The 23,567-nt window shown below is 45.5% G+C and overlaps 2 protein-coding genes across 3 annotated transcripts; both read left to right on the top strand.

Annotated features, from left to right (window-relative positions):
- The first annotated feature begins 247 nt into the window (after positions 1-247).
- On the top strand, positions 248-7,701 carry cnga1b (cyclic nucleotide gated channel subunit alpha 1b). Its single transcript, XM_039652291.2, has 9 exons — positions 248-2,098; positions 2,385-2,509; positions 2,627-2,689; positions 2,771-2,815; positions 2,910-3,014; positions 3,136-3,240; positions 4,328-4,434; positions 4,511-5,661; positions 6,634-7,701. The coding sequence occupies exons 2-9, from the start codon at positions 2,424-2,426 to the stop codon at positions 6,850-6,852; spliced, it is 1,881 nt and encodes a 626-aa protein (XP_039508225.2). The 5' UTR covers positions 248-2,098; positions 2,385-2,423; the 3' UTR covers positions 6,853-7,701.
- Positions 7,702-7,888: 187 nt separating this feature from the next.
- On the top strand, positions 7,889-20,086 carry nfxl1 (nuclear transcription factor, X-box binding-like 1). 2 transcript variants are annotated; one of them, XM_039652271.2, is made up of 22 exons: positions 7,889-7,961; positions 8,260-8,589; positions 8,732-8,844; positions 9,096-9,226; positions 9,322-9,500; positions 9,699-9,860; positions 9,969-10,069; positions 10,224-10,338; positions 10,968-11,092; positions 12,490-12,612; positions 12,733-12,823; positions 15,282-15,402; positions 16,055-16,214; positions 16,554-16,645; positions 17,002-17,023; positions 17,297-17,428; positions 17,529-17,695; positions 17,826-17,895; positions 18,322-18,426; positions 18,901-18,981; positions 19,384-19,437; positions 19,636-20,086. In XM_039652271.2, exons 2-22 carry the CDS (start codon positions 8,319-8,321, stop codon positions 19,837-19,839), a joined length of 2,619 nt encoding a protein of 872 aa, XP_039508205.2. In that variant the 5' UTR covers positions 7,889-7,961; positions 8,260-8,318; the 3' UTR covers positions 19,840-20,086. The 2 variants fall into 2 exon arrangements, with proteins under 2 accessions (XP_039508205.2, XP_039508204.2); XM_039652270.2 differs by having other exon boundaries at positions 7,898-7,961; positions 8,309-8,589.
- The last annotated feature ends 3,481 nt before the right edge of the window (positions 20,087-23,567 follow it).

Raw genomic sequence — 23,567 nt, forward strand, 5'->3', positions numbered from 1 at the left:
GTGTCCTGGTTTTTGGTAATCAAAATATGGTCCCCCTACATAGTAATACAGCAATTCACATTTTCTATTAAAATGCAGATTCCTTTAGTGTTTTCTAAACTTTTCTGAATTTACAATGAGGTTCATTGGCTAACATTAGTTAAAGTATTACCCTAATAACTATTTAATATTAACAATAGCTATAAAACCTGTAAAATAACACATTTTGTTTTAATGTGATTATGGCATGAGAGGAACTGTATGACTGTATCTGGTACTTCACGGACCTTTATCAGTTTGGACCATCAACAGCAGCGCAGCGCGAGCTAATCTTGTTGAGATTAAAAGATGAGTTTATTTATAGATCTACCTGTTGAGCCACTCGTGATCAACTAGTTTTGGTTTTTACCGCAAATTAGTTAAAATATCCTCTAATCTAGAGCGAGCGTGCACGCGAGACAGATGTTGAGCTCCTAACGGCGCGGACGCAAAGCCAGGACTGGAGCAATAGTCCGTTCCTCTCTGCACTCTAAGCGTTCTGTTATCACTCCGCTGTAGTCCACTACGGGTTTTCCAGTCTCAGTCACAGGAAACACTGCTTCGTGTTCAATCGATTTTAAAAGATAATCTTGTGTTTTATTTTTTTATATATATCACAACCGTCTGGATTTATAATACTATATGTAATGGTTTGGAAATTATTCCATACGTTTAATAAATGTTACAAAATTTTTAGTTTGCCAGCAGTTAATAATAATAATATAATATAATGAGAAAAGTGAGAAGCAGTAATATTTCTCCGTTATTAACCGATCAAACAGCGCTGACGTGGTGTGACTGAATGAACTAGTTATAGGTTTTAAGTCCACAAATCAGCAACATTCACCGTGAATTTAATGTAACACTAACTTGTAACCATGGAAGTTTGGCAAAAAAAAAAAAAAAAAGTAGCCTACATCAAACATTTTTTCCAGCACTTCAAAAATCAAAATAGTATTATATTTAAAAAGATATTTTTAATGGGACGACCAAAACATTGTTTGTTCATCCTTCAAAGATTACCCCCATTTGTAAAACTAAAAGTTTCAAGATGTAGGAAAACTCTTCAAAGTTGCCAGAGTGGAGACATGTGTACTGGGGACTCGAGACTCGACTCGGACTCGAACTCAGGTAATGGTGACTCGACTCGGACTCGAACACTGGGACTCGAGACTCGACTCGGACTCGACAGTTGGTGACTCGACTATAACACTGGAGTGTGGAGATCAGATCAAGCAGACAGGTGATTGGAAAGGGGAAGTTTGGAGACCTCTGACACTGAGAGTGGAGAGAAGGAGGAGAGAATGTGTGTGTGTGTGTGTGTGTGTGTTTACTGTTAAGAACTGCAGATGAAGTCTTGAGTTAACCTGAACGCTGCAGATTAACGGCTTTATGGGTAAGTAGTCAAGAGAGCTGACTAGGCACATTATCAGAGATAATCTCTCAACCTGCTGCACTCAAGGTGAATATCACACACACACACACACACACACCATAATTAACACACACATGTTAAATACACATATGATGAGACCAGAACTCAAAACACAAGATCACAGAGAGGAAACTGATGCTGTACAAATGCAAACTGGAACTAACTGAGGCAACTCGACAGAGGCTGTACAAGCATTGCTAAATTAAAGAGACACTGAGAGAATTCTGATCCCATTCTGGTGGAAACATGAGGAAACTGTGAACGGATCCCAACTCGAGTGTGTGTGAGCGAGAGATTTTGTATCTGTGTGTGAGTGAGAGTATGAGTGTTGTGAGTGTGTTTGAGTGAGTGAGTGAGTGAAAGTGAGAGAGAGAGAGTGTGTGTGTGTGTGAGAGAGAGAGAGAGAGAGAGAGAGAGAGAGAGAGTGACCCAGTGTATCAGTAGTATCCTGTGTAATCCCAAATCCCACTGTGCCTGTTTGAAATCCTCTCGTGGTCCGAGATCGATTGGGAATACTGAATAAAACCGACACCATTCAGGATTTATTACAAATGTTCTGCCCTTCAGAACAGAAAGTGTGTGTGAGAGAATGAGTTATACCTGTGATGATGTCAGCGCAGCACTCAGGTGTGTGAAGGCAGTCAGGTAAGTCGCTTCACACACACACACACTCATTTACACTTTACTTCCTTTTAAAACAGAGAAGATGTCACCGTTTGTGTTTATTACACATTCAGCACAACAGAACCCAGTTTTTCATATTGACGTTCTTCCTTTTAACACTTTATTAAAGTAAATGAACATTCCTCAGTTGAGTTTATTTGCCTTTTTTTACAAGATGCATGCAATTAAAATGACACATTTAATGTAAATGTTTAATGATTCTTGTTTTGAAGTATATCTGCAGTGAAAGCGTTGTTCTGTGCTGCAGATCTGTGTGACGGACAGGAGGCCTGACCAATCAGCTGCCATGTCTGCTCGAGTGAGGCCTCTGGTCCCGCCCACATTTCTGGTGGAGGGGGTGGAGCCGGTTACCATGGACACAGAGGACATTATGTGAGCGATGCATTATGAGTGACAGATAATTGGATTATCTCGGATAGAAATCAGTGTTTGGTTAATGATTGCCAAGTTATTATTGGTTATTGATTTGATTTGATTTTTTTCCCGAAGAGAAAAAAAGAACCCAGATGCTGGAACTCACTTCAACATCAACATCAACAATAACAATGAAGAGTGAGTACACACACACACACACACACACACACACGTGCACAAGATGCTTTCAACCCCTTTAATATTTATTTGTCTTTACAGAGAGGAAAAAAAGAAGAAAAAGAAAGAAAAAAAGGAGAAAAAAGAGTAAGATGAGATGTATTGCAAACATTTGTTTCATTCTCAGCTCACACATGGTGGATCATATGATGTGTGTGTGTATATGTGTGTGTTATTCCAGGAAAAAAGAGAAGAAGGAAAAAAAGGAAAAGAAGGAAAAGAAAAAAGAAGCTGAAAAAGAGAAAGAGAAAGAAAAAGAAAAAGAGAAAGAAAAAGAAAAAGAGTTGTAGGTTCATGTTTGTTTGCTCAGTAATTTCTGTCTCTTTGTCATTGTTGTTGTTGACAGTGAAGTGTGTGTGTGTGTGTGTGGAGATACTGATCTAAAAACTCTACATGTTTTGTTCCAGACCGAAGGAGATTGAGGTTGTGGATCCTGCAGGAAACACGTACTATAACTGGCTGTTTGTGATCACGTGTCCCGTGATGTATAACTGGATCCTGATCATCGCCAGGTGCCCGATCTTATCATATCATAGATCAAATGAGCAATATCTCTCCAAGCTACACTATTATAGTGAGTTTGGGTCATACGAGGTACAAAGGTACATCGTGAGTGTGTGTCCCTCCGCTTTCTCCGTGCTCCAGCTTACTTTAAAGCTGTGCTATAATGCCCTTTCACAAGATGAAAAATAAGTCTCTGATGACCCCAGAGTGTGTGTGTGAGAAGTTTAAGCCCATAATACCCCACAGATATTTTTATATAGCACCTTAAAATTGTCGTTTTTTGAGGGTGAGCAAAAACACACTGTTTTTGTGTCCGTCCCTTTAAATGCAAATGAGCTGCTGCTCCCGGCACAGGGGGCGGAGCTTCAAGAGCTAATGTGTGTGTGTGAGTTTATGTATCTGATTTGGAGTTAAATATCTTCTAGTCATTGATTAGCATATTCTGTCATCATGATAATCTATAAATCGGGGTGTATGTACATTTTAGGGTTTGTGATGTCACTAACCCGGGAGGAAGCTCGTGTAGTTCTCCAGCCGTTTGTTGTAGTCCTTAAAAAGCGATTTAAAAGTACATCTCTTCCTTTGCTTTGAGCGTCGTAACTTTGCAGATGTTGTTTATGTTACTCAAAAAATACACTTTAGAATATTCGATCACATCACCTGTTACACCACCGCGGTTACCGCTCAAACAACAACCACCACACTTCCGGGAACTTCATAATAAGAGTCCCCCGTTTCCTTTAGTAAACAGTCATATGAAATCGTAAACAATATTCAGCACAGAGGTTCAATGTACATTAACACATTTTTTTACTGAGTTAAACTTAACAGTTTACACTCAAACAGCAACATTACACACTACCTAAAGTCAAAACATTTAAATCATAGTCAACCACCCCTTTAACAATATGAGTGATCTGATAGGATTATAAATATTTAATTTAGAGGGAGTGGGTCATCTGAGAACACACATATTGTCAGATATGGGCCCTGTGTGATGCAAACGGAGACTCTTCTTCAAGAAGACTTGGCCTGACTCTCTCTCTCTCTCTCTCTCTCTCTCTCTCTCTCTCTCTCTCTCTCTCTCTCTCTCAGAGCTTGTTTTGAGGAACTGCAGGAGGACTACCTGATTTACTGGTTCTTTCTGGATTACCTGTCCGATGTGGTGTACCTGTGTGACATGGTGTTCAGGACCAGGACGGGTGAGTCCGGCTCCTCCCCGAGAGATCTCCGCGCTGAATGCCGAGCGTGTTGAAAATGATCTGTGTGTGTTGGCAGGTTATCTGGAGCAGGGTCTCCTTGTGAAAGACGAGAAGAAGCTTCGGGAACGCTACATGCAGAGCCTCCAGTTCAAACTGGACCTGGCCTCCATGATTCCCACCGACGTTTTCTACCTGTTCTTCGGCCTGAACTACCCGGAGATCCGCATGAACAAGCTCCTCAGGGTCAATCGCCTGTTCGAGTTCTTCCAGCGCACCGAAACACGGACTAACTTCCCGAACGTCTTCCGGATCTCCAATCTCGTGATGTACATTGTGATCATCATCCACTGGAACGCCTGCATGTATTACTCGTTCTCCAAGGCCATCGGGTTCGGAACGGATAAGTTCGTGTACCCGGACACCACGGACCCAGAGTTCGGTCGGCTGGTGAGGAAATACGCGTATAGCATGTACTGGTCCACACTGACGCTCACCACTATTGGTGAAACTCCACCGCCCGTCAAGAACTCAGAGTACTTCTTCGTGGTCACGGACTTCCTGGTCGGCGTCTTGATTTTCGCCACCATCGTCGGTAACGTCGGCTCCATGATCACCAACGCCAACGCGGCGCGCGCAGACTTCCAAGCTCGCATCGACGCCATCAAACAATACATGAGCTTCCGAAAGGTCACCAAAGATTTGGAGAAACGGGTCATTAAATGGTTTGATTTCTTGTGGACCAACAAGAAGGCGGTGGATGAGAGAGAAGTCCTGAAGTACCTGCCGGACAAGCTGCGGGCGGAGATCGCCATCAACGTGCACCTGGATACGCTGAAGAAGGTGCGCATCTTCGCGGACTGCGAGGCCGGGCTCCTGGTGGAGCTGGTGCTGAAGCTCCAGCCGCAGGTCTACAGTCCCGGAGACTACATCTGCAAGAAGGGCGACATCGGCCGCGAGATGTACATCATCAAGGAAGGGAAACTCGCGGTGGTGGCGGACGACGGAATCAAGCAGTTCGTGGTTCTCAGCGACGGAAGCTACTTCGGGGAGATTAGCATCCTCAACATCAAGGGCAGTCGCGCAGGGAACCGCAGAACCGCTAACATACGCAGCATTGGCTACTCGGACCTCTTCTGCCTGTCCAAAGACGACCTGATGGAGGCGCTCACCGAATATCCCGACGCCAAGGCCATGCTGGAGGAGAAGGGTCGGCAAATCCTCATGAAGGTACGAGGCTCTTAAGGTTTGTCGGTTAAGTTAATCGCTAATGATCGTTGCGACGGAAGTGAATCAATCGAAACTAACTTTATCTGGACAATAACTTTATTCTAGAGTAATTCTGTAATCTCCTGTTATCACTGTAAAGGTCGGTTGAAACATCTATATTGTTATAAGCGCTACAGTATATCAACGAAGCTGACTTGAGCAGTTGGGCCCAATGAAAGGATATAAAGCTGGGCCCCTACCGCATTCATATAATCCATCTCTGGGGGATTTGTCCTTAGGATTTGGATGTTTTGCCGTTAATGATCTCTCCGTTACGCTCATCTGTATCATGACCAAAAATGAGTAATTTAATAACTCCACTTTTTTTTGGAAATAGGCTCATTTTACCACTCCCCCAGAGTTAAACAGTTGAGTTTTACCGATGAGAGCAGATCATGTGTGACTCTGATGAGAGCTGTCTCGGTACTGTGATACGCTCTAAATCCGGACTGGAAATCCTCACAGATATCATTTCTTTATGAAAAGGAATATAATTGTGAGGATACTGCTTTTTCTAGTATCTTTGACAGAAAAGCTAGATTCGAGATCGGCCTGTAATTGACTAATTCTGTACGATCATCAAGTTGCATTTTTTTTAAAAGAGGTTTAATCAAATCCAGCTTACATATCCTAATGACAAAGATGAATTAATGATATTAAGAAGAGGATCTATGACCTTAGGAAGCACCTCTTTCAGTAATTTCACACACAGAGAGAGAGAGAGAGTGTGTGTGTGTGTGTGTGTGTGTGTGTGTGTGTGTGTGTGTGTGTGTGTGTGTGTGTGTGTGTGTGTGTGTGTGTGTGTGTGTGTGTGTGTGTGTGTGTGTGTGTGTGTGTGTGTGTGTGTGTGTGAGAAAATGCTAACCTGTTAACTCGGTGTAAACTAAACTCCCCAGCCTGATGTAATGTGAATGCTCTGCTGTTTCTCCACAGGATAATCTCCTGGATCTGGAGCTGGCCAAGCAGGGCCCGGACCCGAAGGACATGGAGGAGAAGGTGCTGAAGATCAGCGGGGTTCTGGACGAGATGCAGACCCGCTTCGCACGCCTGCTGGCCCAACACGAGGCGACTCAGGGCAGGCTGAAGAAGCGGGTCACTAAACTGGAGAAGAAGATCTCAGACTCAGGAGGAGTGGACATCCCTGAGCCATGAGGGAACCAGACAAACCCCGTCAAACTAACGAGTGATAGAGTCCTGAACAGAAGCCTTGTTGTGCGTGTGTGTGTGTGTGTGTGTGTGTGTGTGTGGTCCAGCTTGGGCTTATCCCATCAGTCTGTGTTTCAGCACTGCAAAAAATGCTTTTCTTACTTAGTATTTTTGTCTTGTTTTCAGACATCAAACATTTCTTAAGATGCATTTACTAAAGTAGTAAAATGAGATAAGATATTATGTCCTGTTTTCTGGGGAAATAAATAAAAATGAAGTGAGTTGATGCTTAAAAAAGCTTAAAAAGTTATCTACCAATGGGGTAAGAAAAATACTAATAATTCAAACAGAAACCTGATTTTTTTTTCCATCCCATTGGCAAATAATTTGGCTTTTTTAAGCATCACTTCATTTTTATTTATTTCCCAAGAAAACAGGACATAATATCTTATCTCATTTTACTACTTTGGTAAATGCATCTTAAGAAATGTTAGATATTTGGGCTGTAAACAAGAAAAACATACTAAGTAAGAAAAGCATTTTTTTGCAGTGAACAAACAACATAAAATGAAGAAATCTGCTAAATGCAAATGTAAGATATTGTACAGATGATTTGGTCAATACTGATTGTATCATGTTCTAAACATGTAATTTATTCTCTTTCACGAGAGAATGTGAGGATAAAATAAATCCTTTTTTGTTAGCAGTAGTAGTTTCACTCAAAACTCTTTGTATTTAGAGAGAAACACTCATAATGATGCTGCTCTAGCAATATCAGTTAAAGGTTTAATCAAAGGACTAAATGGGCTGTGAAATAAAACATTTAAATACTTCTTCAATAAAGAATTCCTGACCAACCCCTTTTACATGGCTTTTCTATTTATTTTGTACTTATTTGTTTATTTTTCTTGCTAATGATGGACTGATAATGTGAAAGGCGGACGTGTCTTTAAAATGACTCCATCTGAACACTGGTGGGAGTTGTAGTTGTTTTTTGAGAGATTTCCGCTTGACTGTCAACTGTTAAGGACTGCATCTCCCATCATGCTCTGCGGCGCTGACGTCTTCCGCATGCGCGCCGATTCCTGGGCTGCTCGTCAGAGTGACTCGTGTCGGTAAGACTCTTTATTATTTGAATCAAATTATTTTTATTTACATTTCACGTGTTTTTCACATAATTATACACTGATTTATTAAATGATCTGGAGAAAGAACATTCGCTTCAATCAATCTGCTCTTCAATGCTTTCACCTTGTTTAGTTACCCTTTTATGTCAGTGATTTTGCCGTTTTTCATTTAATTTAATTTAATTTGAATAGTTTAATATTTATTTTATGTTTCATCAGTAATTTCACTCCTGCTTGATTAGTACACTGTTTCTCCGTGATTTACAGCGGTTTGTGATCTTGTCAGATTCAGTCCCTCAGGTTTCCCGCCTGTTTGATGACGTGTGTTGGTTTAGGGGTCTTGTCATGGATCCGGCCTGGAGGCAGCGGGGTCGAGGACGGGGTCAGGGCAGAGGTCAAGTCACGTGTCCTCCCGGACCGGTGAGGTCAGAGGTCAGAGGCGTGTCGTCTGAGTCCCGTTTCGAGGAGATCAGGAAGTGTGACCAGGCCGCCGCTCAACGATTGGCCACTGAGCCGTGCAGCTCTTCCTCTGATGATGAAGATGATGAAGATGATGATGATGGGAAGCGAGGGAGAATCCTTCAGTCGGCTATGTCTCCGTACACGTCTCACACAGGTGATGATGATGGTGATGATGAGGAAGAATGAGCAGAGGTCATTACGTCAGTGACGCTCTATCTGTGTGTCTGTGTCTGTGTCTGTGTCTGTGTCTGTGTGTGTGTGTGTGTGTGTGTGTGTGTGTGTGTGTGTGTGTTCAGGTGACACTGATGTCCGTCTTCTGGAGCAAACAAGACATTATTTACATGATGTGTGTCAGTCCGGAGGAGTCACATGTCTCATCTGCATCGCTTCTGTCAGGAGGACACAGCCCGTGAGACTCACACACACTCACTCACTCACTCACTCACTCACTCACTCACTCACTCACTCACTCACTCACTCACTCTCTTACTCTCTCTCTCACTCACTCACTCACTCACTCACTCTCTTACTCTCTCTCTTACTCACTCACACGCACTCACTCACTCACTCACTCACTCACTCACTCACTCACTCACTCACTCACTCACTCACTCACACACACACACACACTCACTCACTCACTCTCTCTGTGTGTATCAGGTGTGGAGTTGCGTCGGCTGCTACTGTATTTTCCACATCACCTGCATCCAGAAATGGGCCAAAGACTCGATCTTCCTGGTGTCTTCAGTGACGGACGAGGACTTCGGCAAAAAGGATCATCCGTGGCCATGGTGAGTATCTGACCAATCCCCTCACAGCAATCTGACCAATCACCAAGCATCAGCAGCTAACGCTCTCTCTCTGTGTGTGTGTGTGTGTGTGTCAGTCCGAAGTGCAGGTATGAGTACAGTCCTCATCAGACTCCCACACGATATCACTGTTACTGTGGGAAGGAGGCGGAGCCTGCGCCCGATCCTTGGCTCCTCCCACATTCCTGTGGACAGGTGTGTGGTCGTGAGTTTAAACCATCGTGTGGCCATCGCTGCCTGCTACTGTGCCATCCAGGTACACACACACACACACACACACACACACTCACACACACACTCTCTCTCTCTCTCTCTTATGTTTTGTTTATGAATATTTTTATGTTAACCAAAGGAAACTTTGTACATTTAACTTACAATTGAGTTCTTACAGTATAGTTGTATGTAGCGTGTTGAGGTTTCTGTGTGTGTGTGTGTGTGTGTGTGTGTGTGTCAGGCCCCTGTCCCCCCTGCCCACAGATGGTGAGTGTGTCGTGTTTGTGTGGGAAGGCGTCTCGTGTCCCTCGGCGCTGCAGTGCTAAAGCCTGGAGCTGCACTCAGATCTGCAGACGCACACTCCCGTGCAGAACACACACCTGCGCAAACACCTGTCACGCAGGTAACACACACTTATTCCCTGAGGAGAGTGTGTTCAGACACACAGGAGCATTAAGAGTCTCTCTCTCTCTCTCTCTCTCTCTCTCTCTCTCTCTCTCTCTCCCCGCAGGTGTGTGTGATCCGTGCCCCAGGGTCAGTGTGCAGGAGTGTGTGTGTGGCCTGCGGCGGGCGGAGCGGCCCTGTGCTAGTCCAGAGTGGAACTGTGACCAGGTGTGTGTGTGTGTGTAACTGCTGTTGTGTGTGTGTGTGTGTGTGTTTGTGTGTGTAAACGCTCTTGCGTGTGTGTGTGTGTGTGTGTAACCGCTGTCGTGTGTGTTTGCATGTGTGTGTGTTTGTGTGTGTAACCGCAGTTGTGTGTGTGCAGGTGTGTGGCCGTCTGCTGTCCTGTGGGAATCACACCTGTGAGCGTGTGTGTCACTCCGGTGTGTGTGGAGGCTGTCCTCGTGCTGGGAATCGCTCCTGTTCCTGCGGCAAGACCAGTAAGTACACACACACACACACACACACCTGTGTCATGTGACGCTGCTGTGGACGAGCGACAGGAATGTCTGTGAAGAAATCGCAAGAAATAGACACAACTGAGTAAAGATATGAGTTAATAAACAGTGTTTTAGGATTTTCAGGTGTAGAAACATTTTTTAGAAATCTATTATTAGTTAAATATGCAGCGCACATTACATTACATACATAATCATCTCAGGCAAAGCCATAACAATATGTGTAGATGTGTCGCATAAAAGGTTTGTAGCCTGAAGGCTAGTTTGCAGCCCCAGTCCCCGGTCAGGACTTTCCAAAACGATAATTCAAATATAAATATAAAAACTACAGAGTGAGTTACACAATCATGCAGCAGATACACTAATATATTACATCAGTATTTCACAGAATCATGACCTCGTTACACACAACAGCACACACCCCAGACACCCATCCGCTCGCCTGGGCTCCTCTCCCGCGGCTGACCCGTGGCTGACCCGTGGCTGACCCGTGGCTGACCCGCGGCTCGCACCCGCCCACACAGAAGCCTGTTGCTGAGTTTCTTTATGTTAGAAGCGAGCTGAATGTGTTCATGCATTAACAACACAAGTTTGTGTGTGTGTGTGTTCAGAGAGTGTGTTGCCGTGTACGGTCGATGTACCCACCTGTGGAGACACCTGCGGGAAGAAACTGGACTGTGGTTTACACACATGCTCGATGCGCTGCCACAGAGGAGCCTGTGAGACCTGCCGACAGGTACAACTCACACACACACACACACACATCTCACTTTTAGGATTTATTTGAAGCTTTTTTTTATTCCTAGAGGACTTTAAATGGAGGGACGGAATTTTTGCCAAACAAAATTATTACATTTATCTTACATTGACATTTCTTCATTTAGCTGACGCTTTTATCCAAAGTGACTTACAATCGCTATATATGTCAGAGGTCGCACGCCTCTGGAGCAACTAAGGGTCAAGTGTCTTGCTCAGGGACACATTGGTGTCTCACAGTGGATTCGAACCCGCGTCTCTCACACCAAAGGCATGTGTCTCACCCACTGCGCCACCACCACCATCTTGCCTAAATGTTTGCGCTCATTGCATTTTTACAATGGGTAATGTTGTTAAGAATTACACAACACGAGGCTTGATTTAAATTGTTCCATAAAATTGAACAAAGTAGCCCAAATAAATACAATAAAATAAAGACAAATAAAGAGTAAAGTTTTTGAATAGGTCTAACATTAGTATTAACAGAAACTGAATAAAGTTATCAAATGGAAAATAGCACTGGATAATCCCATATTATTCCCTCCGCTAATGTGTTTTTCCGCCAGCACATCGTGGCCTGTGCACACTAGCTTGCTTGATTTGCGTTAGTTACGTTAAGTGTTTCCCGCGGGAGGTGTGTTTGACGTTGCCATGACGTTCACACGGACGCGAAACTACTACGTTTGCACCTCAACGTTTCATGCAAAAGTTAATCATATTAGAATACAGTTGATGATGTACTGAATATTCTTCAGTTTTATGCAAAACAGAAATATCTGTCACATGGCCAAATATAAATGAAAAAAAGAAGCTTTTTTGCATAGTTGTTTTTGACACATGAAAACTGTAACGATGTATCTTGTATCTGACACGATGTGACCTTGCTCTCACTCGAAGTGCATTAAGTGCTTGAATTTGAGGCTATTGGACCTGGAGAATCCTGGAAAGGTCCTTGAATGTGACGTTAACCGAGGCGTGGGAAGGCTGCGGCGGTGTTGCTCGATCACTGACGCTAACGCAGAGCAGCGATATCTCAAATGAGCTCATCAGGAAGATACGGCTTTCAGTTGTGTGTAATTGTATTGTAAACAGACAATAAAAAAGACAAAGCCTTCTGCTATTATTCGGTGTATTAACACCTCCTCTCTGTCGAAACAGTAAAGTGTTCCAGGGTTGATCCCGCTAATGTTAATCGACTCTGATAACAGGATGGAAGCTCTGGCATTCCAGCCCCGGTTTCCATTCACACTGATGGGGATTTAACAGCAGTTTCCCGGAATCAAAGCTCAGTGCTACTGATTACAGGGGCATTAACCTGTGTGTGTGTGTGTGTGTGTGTGTGTGTGTGTGTGTGTGTGTGTGTGTGTGTGCTCGCAGGAGGTGGAGAAGACGTGTCGCTGCGGCCGCTACACCAAACTCTTGCCCTGTCATAAAGAATATCTCTGTGAGTCCAAGTGCAACAAGACTCGGACCTGCAGCCGACACCAGTGCAAGAGGAAGGTTTGTGTAACACTCACACACACACACACATTCCACTCAGATCGCTTTGACACACACGAGCCTCACCACTTGTGCCTCACATTCCTCTGTGTTGCTGATAGCGTGTGTGTGTGTGTGCAGTGTTGTCCGGGGAACTGCCCGGCGTGTGATATAAGCTGCGGGCGAATGCTGGGCTGCAGGAACCACAGATGCCCGTCTGTGTGCCACCAAGGTAAACACTTACACACACACATTCATGAACACGCAAAGACCTTCACACACACTTGGCACTGTTGCCTTGGCTTTTGGCTGCTTAGTTGGGCACATTTAATATTCAACTATATTATTGATCTGCCTTACTTCAGGTGGACAATGACACAATTTTCTTCTAGAAACAAACTTGTTGTATTATTTTCACCCTGTTCGTACCGTTCTCGGGCTAACGGGGAGAGTTAGTGTGTCTTTCCCTTTGGAGCTAAGAGCGTGTCCCCGTTTGACTGTCTCCCCGTAAGAGCGTCTCCCCGTAGGGGCGTCTCCCCGTTTGACCATTTCCCTGTAGGAGCGTTTCCCCATTTGACCGTCTCCCCTTTTGACCGTCTCCCCGTAGGACCGTCTCCCCGTTTGACCATCTCCGCGTAGGAGCGTCTCCCCGTTTGACCGTTTCCCCGTAGGAGCGTCTCCCCGTTTGACCGTCTCCCCGTTTGACCGTCTCCCCGTAGGAGCGTCTCCCCATTTGACTGTTTCCCCGTAGGAGCGTCACCCTGTTTGACGGTCTCCCCGTAGGAGCGTCTGCCCCGTAGGACCGTCTCCCTGTTTGACCGTCTCCCCATAGGAGCGTCTCCCCGTTTGACCGTTTTCCCGTAGGAGCGTCTCCCCGGAGGAGCGTCTCCCTGTTTGACCGTCTCCCCGTTTGACAGTTTGACCGTCTCCCCGTAGGGGCGTCTCCTCGTTTGACCGTCTCCCCGTAGGAGCGTCTCCCCGTTTGACCGTCTCCCTGTTTGTCCGTTTCCCCGTAGGAGCGTCTCCCCGTTTGACCGTCTCCCCGTTTGATGGTTTCCCCGTTTGACCGTCTCCCCGTAGGGGCGTCTCCTCGTTTGACCGTCTCCCCGTAGGAGCGTCTGCCCGTAGGAGCGTCTCCCCGTTTGACCGTCTCCCCGTTTGACCGTCTCCCCGTTTGACCGTCTCCCCGTAGGAGCGTCTGCCCCGTAGGACCGTCTCCCTGTTTGACCGTCTCCCCATAGGAGCGTCTCCCCGTTTGACCATCTCCCCGTTTGACCGTTTCCCCGTAGGAGTGTCTCCCTGTAGGAGCGTCTCCCCGTAGGAGCGTCTCCCTGTTTGACCGTCTCCCTGTTTGACCGTCTCCCCGTTTGACAGTTTCCCCGTTTGACCGTCTCCCCGTAGGGGCGTCTCCTCGTTTGACCGTCTCCCCGTAGGGGCGTCTCCTCGTTTGACCGTCTCCCCGTAGGAGCGTCTCCCCGTTTGACCGTCTCCCTGTTTGTCCGTTTCCCCGTAGGAGCGTCGCCCCGTTTGACCGTCTCCCCGTTTGACGGTTTCCCCGTTTGACTGTCTCCCCGTAGGGGCGTCTCCTCGTTTGACCGTCTCCTCATAGGAGCGTCTGCCCGTAGGAGCGTCTCCCCATTTGACTGTCTCCCCGTTTGACCGTCTCCCCATTTGACCGTCTCCTCGTTTGACCGTCTCCCCGTAGGAGCGTCTGCCCATAGGAGCGTCTCCCCGTTTGACCATCTCCGCGTAGGAGCGTCTGCCCATAGGAGCGTCTCCCCATTTGACTGTCTCCCCGTTTGACCGTCTCCCCGTTTGACCGTCTCCCCGTAGGGGCGTCTCCTCGTTTGACCGTCTCCTCATAGGAGCGTCTGCCCGTAGGAGCGTCTCCCCATTTGACTGTCTCCCCGTTTGACCGTCTCCCCATTTGACCGTCTCCCCGTTTGACCGTCTCCCCGTTTGACCGTCTCCGCGTAGGAGCGTCTCCCCGTAGGAGTGTCTCCCCGTTTGACGTTCCCCCGTAGGAGCGTCTCCCGTGTCCGAGGCGATCGTTAGAGTTTTCTGTCGGTCTGATGTGAGAGCAACGGAAACTTGACCGATCGCTTGGTTGACTCTTGTTTTTGAGCAGAAGCGCTTTCTGCTGGTTATCAGAGTCCAGTTCATCTACATGCATAGACTGACCTTTCCTCAGAACAGAAGTGTGTGATTGTGGGAAAGGTAATGGAGTATAGAGGTTATCTCACACCCATGGATTCCTCACTGATGCCTCGCTCTCGTTCACCTGCTATGTGCCAAATGCAAATGTGTGTCTGAAACAACAATGTTATCCGGCAGACGCCTGTTATCTCGGCCCGCGGGTTTGAGATCCAAATGTCAGGCCGTGAGAGTGTGTGTGACTGCTCACAGGCGATGTCAGTAAGCCTAGCACATTATGTCTTCATGTCTTCACTAAACAAAAGTTGCGCCTCCACTGCATGAACACACACACACACACACACAAGTGTTTACGTTTTCTCTCGATTAGATTAGAAAAGGAATAAACCCCCTCTTTCACTCCGACGGAAATGTCAGTCGGATCGATTAAGGAGTTTACATGAAGGATTTTGAGTCCGATTGAACCATCTATCCCATGACTAACGGATGATTTGGTTGCATGTGTAAAGTAGCCAGTGTGTGTGTGTGTGTCTCAGGCAGCTGTTACCCGTGCCCTGAGATGGTTGAGGTCCGGTGTGACTGCGGCTCTACGGTGATCTCTGTGCCGTGTGGACGAGAGAGAAGCACGAAACCTCCTCGCTGTAAGGAGCTGTGCAGGTACACACACACACACACACACACACACGTCCTACTGACTTCAGTGCTGTTGGATAATCATATGAAGGCTTTATTAGTTGCTAGCGGTCTAACAAATACCCTTGTGTCACAAATCGATACTGAACTTGCGATATGATAAAATGATAAAAGGTTAACAAAAGATGCACAGTTGATTAAAATGCTAAATGTGATATTATATATTGTATGTGTGAATGAATAGGATGTACTTTGGTGCTGAAACCCAAAGCACAGGGCAATAGAGACACCAGAATAACAATAATCATGATTCTGGAGCTGATCTCTGTCACCGACTGGATAAATATTTAAAATAATGTAGGCCACTTTCTACTGCTAATAAGATATTTGGCGTTATCAAGACCCACAAATATGGAGATAACGCCAAATATCTTATTAACAGTAAAAAGTGGCCAACATTATTTTGAATATATCATTATCCAGTCAGTTACAGAGATCCATTGCATTATTATACATTATTTTCAAACTTGATGTATAGTAATGTAGTACTGACACTAAAACTTTAAAAACTTGAATTTTTTTATTTTTTATTTTGGGTTTTTTATTTTCCACAATACATTTTTCCTGTTGTGATGTGTTGTTCCGCCCGTATGATGATGATGATGATGCTGTGTAGGAAGCCGGCGCTGTGCCATCACGGGTCCCTGCAGGAGCACCGCTGCCACGCCGGCCCGTGTCCTCCCTGTGCGCTGCCGTGCCGGCGCCCGAGACCTGGCTGTGCCCACCTGTGCCCGGCCCCGTGCCACGACCAGGTGCTGGTCAAAGCTGCGGACCGGGTACGAGCTTCAGCGAACACACACTCCTCTCACACAACACTGCCTGAAGCGCTGCGGGGCCCAGATAGGATGAGTTTAGCTTAAACACCGATGGTACAGCATAAAAAAATTTAATAAATCGCCACATGATTGACAGCGTTTCCCGCCACTGCTGATTGGTACCCGCGTTTGGCTTTGGTTTATTTCAAATGAATAAAAAACGCTGGCAGGGAAAGAGTTAAAGGATTCTGTCTACTTGTATTTCAGTTTTTGTTGTGAAACCTCAGTTTCAGTCTAGAAGGGTTGAATCTCACAGCTGAATCTGGTGTGTGTGTGTGTGTGTGTGTGTGTGTGTTTCAGGCTCTGCTGGCGGGTCCGTGGGAGAAGCCCTCGACTCCTGCGTTTGTGCAAAAGGCTCTTCCGTGTCCGCCGTGCCTGGTGCCCATACCGACGTGAGGAACACACACACACACACACACACACACACTCTCACTGCAGGCTTCACTGCTGTGTGTTTGTAGGAATGCTGGGAAAGCATGTGTGTGTTGTAGGGATTTGAGCACATATGGCTAACACACTCTGGTCCATCGCAGCCAAAGAGTGTGTGTGTATTTATGTGTGTAATTCAAACATTCTTTAAATGGTGATTTACAGTAATTATATGTGTGTGCGTGTGTGTGTGTGTGTGTGTGTGTGTTTGAGTGTGTCTTTTAAGTTAGTCCAACTACAATAGATGATGTCATTGTGTGTTCTGCTGCTGGATCAGGAGTGTAAATGAAAACATCTTGTGTTTTGTGTTTCTCTACAGAGCCTGTCTGGGAAAACATGAGGTAAACACACACACACACACACACACACACACACACACAAAAGCCCACACTCAATTACACACACATACAGAAACACTCACTCATACACACACACAACTCTCACACATACACACACATATACAAAAATACAATCAAGCGCACATACACTCACTCATTCACACACACACACTTTCACACACACATTAAATGACTCGTATCATGACGCAAGACTTTGATCGTTTGGTTACGGAGGTCTGGAGTCATGGTGTGTGTGTGTGTGTGTGTGTGTTGCAGGTGAGTCCGGTCCCGTGTCACGCCCGAGGGCCGTTCTCCTGTGGTCGGCCATGTGGGCGGAGTCTAGCATGCGGGAACCACACCTGCAGTTTAGAGTGCCATCATGTGACCTCAGAGTCAGATAATGCTAAGGTAGGTCACATGATAAAGCTAAGCTAGGTCACATGCCTCCCTGACTCTGATGCCACTGGTTCTATCGTCATGATGAGCTGGTTTCATCGTGTGTGTGTAGGCCGGTCCGGAGTGTGTGCGGTGTGAGGAGGGCTGTTCTAAGCCCCGCCCCTCGGGCTGCCCCCACCCCTGTGCCCTGCCCTGTCACCATGGCAACTGCCCGCCCTGTGTGCTGATGGTGCGCCAGCGCTGCCACTGCAGGATCTCTAACCTGTACATCGAGTGTGTGTAAGTGACACGCCTCAGTCCTGACATTACACACACACACACACACACATCTGTCAGCAGGAGTTACTACAGTACACACTCATGATGCTTTTTTAATGTGTGCAATGATGATTGTGTGGATGTTTTGTAGGAAGTTCACGACTGCTGATAAACAGAGCAAACAGCTGCTGACCTCCTGCCTGAACCAGTGTCCCAAACAGGTGTGTGTGTGAGTGAATCAGGGAGTGAGTGAATGAATCAGTGAGTGAGTGAGTGAATGAATCAGTGAGTGAGTGAGTCGGTGAGTGAGTGAGTCAGTGAGTGGGTGAATGAATCAGTGAGTCAGTGAGTGAGTGAATCAGTGAGTGAGTGAATGAATCAGTGAGTGAGTGAATGAATCAGTGAGTGAGTGAATGAGTCAGTGAGTGAGTGAATGGGTGAGTGAGTGAGTGAGTGATTGATTTAGTGAGTGATTGATTGAGTCAGACTGGGTCTGTGGGTGCGGTGCGTGTTTATTTGTGATGCAGATGCTTGTGTGTGTGTGTGTAGTTATGATGCAGACACTCGTGTGTGTGTGTGTGTGCGTGTAGTTATGATGCAGACACTCATCTGTTTGTGTGTGTGTGTGTGTGTGTGTGTGTGTGTAGTTGCTCTGTGGGCATCGCTGTAAGCTGCAGTGTCACGCTGGTGAATGTGATCAGAGCTGCAGTCAGAGAGTGAAGATCAAGTGTCCCTGCAAACGCATCAAAAAGGTACAAACACACACAACACACAGTCGTCAGTTCATCTCACTGTGATCTCAGGATACTCATGATGTCGGTGTTAAACTCATTCTGTTGGTTCACTGTGATCTGATATTGGTCAGTTATATCACAACATCATGTACAAGTTCATATTTTATTTCCATGAAGTCTTTCAAAACATTCAGTTTCCTTTATTTTGAATCCCAATGAGCTCATATATTACTCAGAATAATAACGGTGTGATGTCACTGATCCTCGCGTGATGTCATGTGTTGACTGGTTCAGGTCAGACACACACACACACACACACACACACACAGATCAGACGCTGACAGCTTCTGTCGTTTAGTTTGTTTACGTTATGCGTATCGACTCAAACACTGCAATCCTCTAACAGTTTCAGTTGTGTTTATTGTCAGAGGATGACGATTGTCACATGACTTTCATAACCCTTCGCAAATCAGCCTGTGTGTGTGTGTTCAGGATTTCCCCTGTTCTCGAGCGAAGAATGAGCTGCTCACGTGTGATGAGACGTGTGGAGAACTGCAGAAGAAACATGCAGAGGTTCAACACACACACACACACACTCTCTCTCTCTCTCTCACTCACACACACACAAACACTCACTCATTCACACACACACAAACACTCACTCACACTCTCTCTCTCACACACACACACACACACAGTGTTATTGCAGTGTGAATGTATCAAGCGACACAGGAACTGTTGTCATGGAGAAGGGCCATAAAATCCACTGCTGGGTCATTGATTCTTTTGGCTCGAACAAGAGAGTGTGAAACTATAAAACACACACACACACACACACACACTCTTTTCCAGCGCAGTTGAGGGTTAATGGACACAGATTCCATCTCACACACACCATCAGCTCAGTGGGAAACTTGGCGAAACAGTTACTGAACAATTAGTTTGTGTGTGTGTGTGTGTGTGTGTGTGTTTCAGGCTTGTGCAGCCGAGGAAAGAGCCGCGCTGGAAGGAGAAATGAGAAAACAGCAGGTGAGGCGAGAAACTGATGAGTATCATTACAAATCAATACCATCACAAATTTAATATTACATTTGATCTGAAGAATGACAAAAGCTGCTTTTGAATCCGCTGATGTTTAGCTTTACATATCCTCATATCATAACATAAGCTTCTGCTGTGTGTGTGTGTGTGTGTGTGTGTGTGTGTGTGTGTGTGTGTGTGTGTTAGGCTGAACTGGAGGCATTTGAAAAACGACAAAAAGGACGAAGGAAGAAGAGCAGGAAAGTCTCAGAGGTGGAGACTGAGGAAGGGGTGTGGCACAGATATAAGCTCCGCCTCCTCATGCCCATCTGTGGCTTGCTATTGGCTGTAGCAGCCTTCTATCTGCTACAACTGACCAATGAGGCGCCAGATGGAGAGAACGGACAGTAAACAAGTACATCCTGGCTCTTTTGCATTAAGTTATGCAATCTGAAACTTTTTTTTTTCCTATTAGGACATTTGTGTTGATAATTATAATACTAGCTTCTATACATGTCTACATTTGATTTAGTCTTCATTTCAATATTTGACATTGCAAATGATGTGCCTCACTTTTATTAAAACTGTGAAGTTAATTAAAGTGCCATGATTTTTTTATTATTAAACTCCCCCTGTGGAGAAATACAGCGTTTAATGTAGTTTATGTGTGTATGTGGTGTGTTTAATCCGCTTGAACACACACCGTGTGTGCGTTGATAAGTGGACAGCATTGCTGAGTATTTCCTCCTTAAAACTGCAGTGAACCAAAGACAGTCTCAAAAACACACTTTGGTGTTTCTGACGCCACAAACCACCTTGTAACCAATCAGATCAACGTGTGATCGACAACCATTGGATCTCTGAGTGAGTGAGTGAGTGGAGGCGGGGCTCATTTGCATATTCATAGAACCACACATACTAAATGAGGCAAGGGTGTCGAGTTACATTCAAGATATTTTAAGGCATGACGATGGGAAAAAAACTTTAAATATGTGATTTTGGTGATCAAAGATGAGTTGGAAGACTTGCAGAGAAAAGCTGCAACCTTCTTAAGTTTAAAAATAAAGACTTGTGCTTTTTGAAATCACACTGACTGCTCAGACTTGATTAAAATGGAACTGGAAAACTGGAGTAAATTTGTTATAACAGTGGTTTATACAGTAGTTTTGCGACAAACCGCTTCAAGTGTAAAGACTGAGTTAAACCAGATCGATCTCGATTCTTCACACCAGACGCGTTCATGAATCGGGCGGCTTTATTTCTCTCACGAGCATTACGGTGGATATCAAGAGTCTTCAATCTCAGTTGTGTTTTAAAGAACTGCATAAAGGTGAGTAGAGTTCTACAGTTCCTCATTAATTCGCTGTTTGATTGCATAATTCATGTAAATGCAAATAACCATCTTATTACCCCATCTGTATTGTTTACATTCTTTATATCTGGACTAAATTCCTCAGTGCTGCTCCTCTGCCTCTCACACACACACACACACACACACACATACACCTCTACTTTCTCGACTGATGACCTTCTCCGGATCGTGTCCACTAAACTAACACTGGGATGGGAGAATATTGCAGTAGTTCACGACTATAAATCTTCCTGCTTTCTCTTTTCTGTTCCTCGAACTGACTTCAGTCAACATTCTGCATACTTTTCACAGGGCACCATGAAGGACGGCAACGGTCAGGCTTCAGAAGCTCGAGGTCACACTGCTCTGGTCGCTGAGTCATCAGAACGGTCGACACCCACTGCTGGTCTCCACTGGGTTCTTGCGTATTCTCTATGACTTCAGTCAGGCCTAACTTATCTAATGCAGCTCAGCTCCTTGTCCAGGGACTCTTCTGCTTTACTAGCTTGACCATCAAGCCTACACAGGTGACCCAGATCTTTACAGATGACCCAGATCTTTACAGATGACCCAGATCTTTACAGATGACCCGGATCTTTACGGATGACCCAGACCTTTACGGATGACCCAGATCTTTACAGATGACCCGGATCTTTACAGATGACCCGGATCTTTACGGATGACCCAGACCTTTACGGATGACCCAGATCTTTACAGATGACCCGGATCTTTACAGATGACCCGGATCTTTACGGATGACCCAGACCTTTACGGATGACCCAGATCTTTACAGATGACTCAGATCTTTACGGATGACCCAGATCTTTACGGATGACCCAGATCTTTACGGATGACCCAGACCTTTACAGATGACTCAGATCTTTACGGATGACCCAGACCTTCACAGATGACTCAGATCTTTTCGGATGACCCAGATCTTTACGGGTGACCCAGACCTTTACGGATGACCCAGACCTTTACGGATGACCCAGACCTTTACAGATGACTCAGATCTTTACGGATGACCCAGTTCTTTTCGGATGACCCAGATCTTTACAGATGACCCAGATCTTTACGGATGACCCAGATCTTTACAGACGACCCAGATCTTTACGGACGACCCAGATCTTTACGGATGACCCAGACCTTTACGGATGACTCAGATCTTTACAGACGACCCAGATCTTTGCGGATGACCCAGATCTTTACGGATGACCCAGACCTTCACAGATGACCCAGACCTTCACAGATGACTCAGATCTTTACGGATGACCCAGATCTTTACGGATGACCCAGATCTTTTCGGATGACCCAGATCTTTACAGATGACCCAGATCTTTACGGATGATCCAGACCTTTACGCATGACACAGATCTTTACAGATGACCCAGATCTTTACAGGTGACTCAGATCTTTACAGATGACCCAGACCTTTACGGATGACCCAGATCTTTACAGATGACCCAGATCTTTACAGGTGACTCAGATCTTTACAGATGACCCAGACCTTTACAGGTGACCCAGATCTTTACGGATGACCCAGATCTTTACGGATGACCCAGATCTTTACGGATGACCCAGACCTTTACAGATGACCCAGATCTTTACGGATGACCCAGATCTTTACGGATGACCCAGATCTTTACAGATGACCCAGATCTTTACAGGTGACTCAGATCTTTACAGATGACCCAGACCTTTACAGGTGACCCAGATCTTTACGGATGACCCAGACCTTTACGGATGACCCAGACCTTTACAGATGACCCAGATCTTTTCGGATGACCCAGATCTTTACAGATGACCCAGATCTTTACGGATGATCCAGACCTTTACGCATGACTCAGATCTTTACAGATGACCCAGATCTTTACAGGTGACTCAGATCTTTACAGATGACCCAGATCTTTACGGATGACCCAGATCTTTACAGATGACCCAGATCTTTACAGGTGACTCAGATCTTTACAGATGACCCAGACCTTTACAGGTGACCCAGATCTTTACGGATGACCCAGATCTTTACGGATGACCCAGATCTTTACGGATGACCCAGACCTTTACAGATGACCCAGATCTTTACGGATGACCCAGATCTTTACAGATGACCCAGATCTTTACAGGTGACTCAGATCTTTACAGATGACCCAGATCTTTACAGATGACCCAGATCTTTACAGGTGACTCAGATCTTTACAGATGACCCAGACCTTTACAGGTGACCCAGATCTTTACGGATGACCCAGATCTTTACGGATGACCCAGATCTTTACAGGTGACCCAGACCTTTACAGATGACCCAGATCTTTACGGATGATCCAGACCTTTACGCATGACTCAGATCTTTACAGATGACCCAGATCTTTACAGGTGACTCAGATCTTTACAGATGACCCAGACCTTTACGGATGACCCAGATCTTTACAGATGACCCAGATCTTTACAGGTGACTCAGATCTTTACAGATGACCCAGACCTTTACAGGTGACCCAGATCTTTACGGATGACCCAGATCTTTACGGATGACCCAGATCTTTACGGATGACCCAGATCTTTACGGATGACCCAGACCTTTACAGATGACCCAGACCTTTACAGATGACCCAGATCTTTACAGAAGACCCAGATCTTTACGGAAGACCCAGATCTGCAGGCCTGTTTCGAATCACTCTTTCTTTCTAAGATGTTAGAAAAAGTTGTTGCCTCCCAGTTATAGGCCCATTTAACAGCACATAACCTCCATGAGCCTTTCCAGTCTGTTATTCAGTCCTGAAACAGCACTGGTGAA

The sequence above is a fragment of the Pimephales promelas genome, chromosome 20 (genome assembly GCF_988280905.1).
Source record: "Pimephales promelas chromosome 20, fPimPro1.hap1.1, whole genome shotgun sequence".
Lineage (NCBI taxonomy): Eukaryota > Metazoa > Chordata > Actinopteri > Cypriniformes > Leuciscidae > Pimephales > Pimephales promelas.

Coding starts and splice junctions, on each gene's coding strand:
- cnga1b (XM_039652291.2), top strand. CDS start 2,424: ATGTCTGCTCGAGTGAGGCCTCTGGTCCCGCCCACATTTCTGGTGGAG. Junction 2,510..2,626: donor ATGGACACAGAGGACATTAT/GTGAGCGATGCA, acceptor TTTTTCCCGAAG/AGAAAAAAAGAACCCAGATG. Junction 5,662..6,633: donor GTCGGCAAATCCTCATGAAG/GTACGAGGCTCT, acceptor GTTTCTCCACAG/GATAATCTCCTGGATCTGGA.
- nfxl1 (XM_039652270.2), top strand. CDS start 7,918: ATGCGCGCCGATTCCTGGGCTGCTCGTCAGAGTGACTCGTGTCG. Junction 8,845..9,095: donor CTGTCAGGAGGACACAGCCC/GTGAGACTCACA, acceptor TGTGTGTATCAG/GTGTGGAGTTGCGTCGGCTG. Junction 9,227..9,321: donor AAGGATCATCCGTGGCCATG/GTGAGTATCTGA, acceptor TGTGTGTGTCAG/TCCGAAGTGCAGGTATGAGT.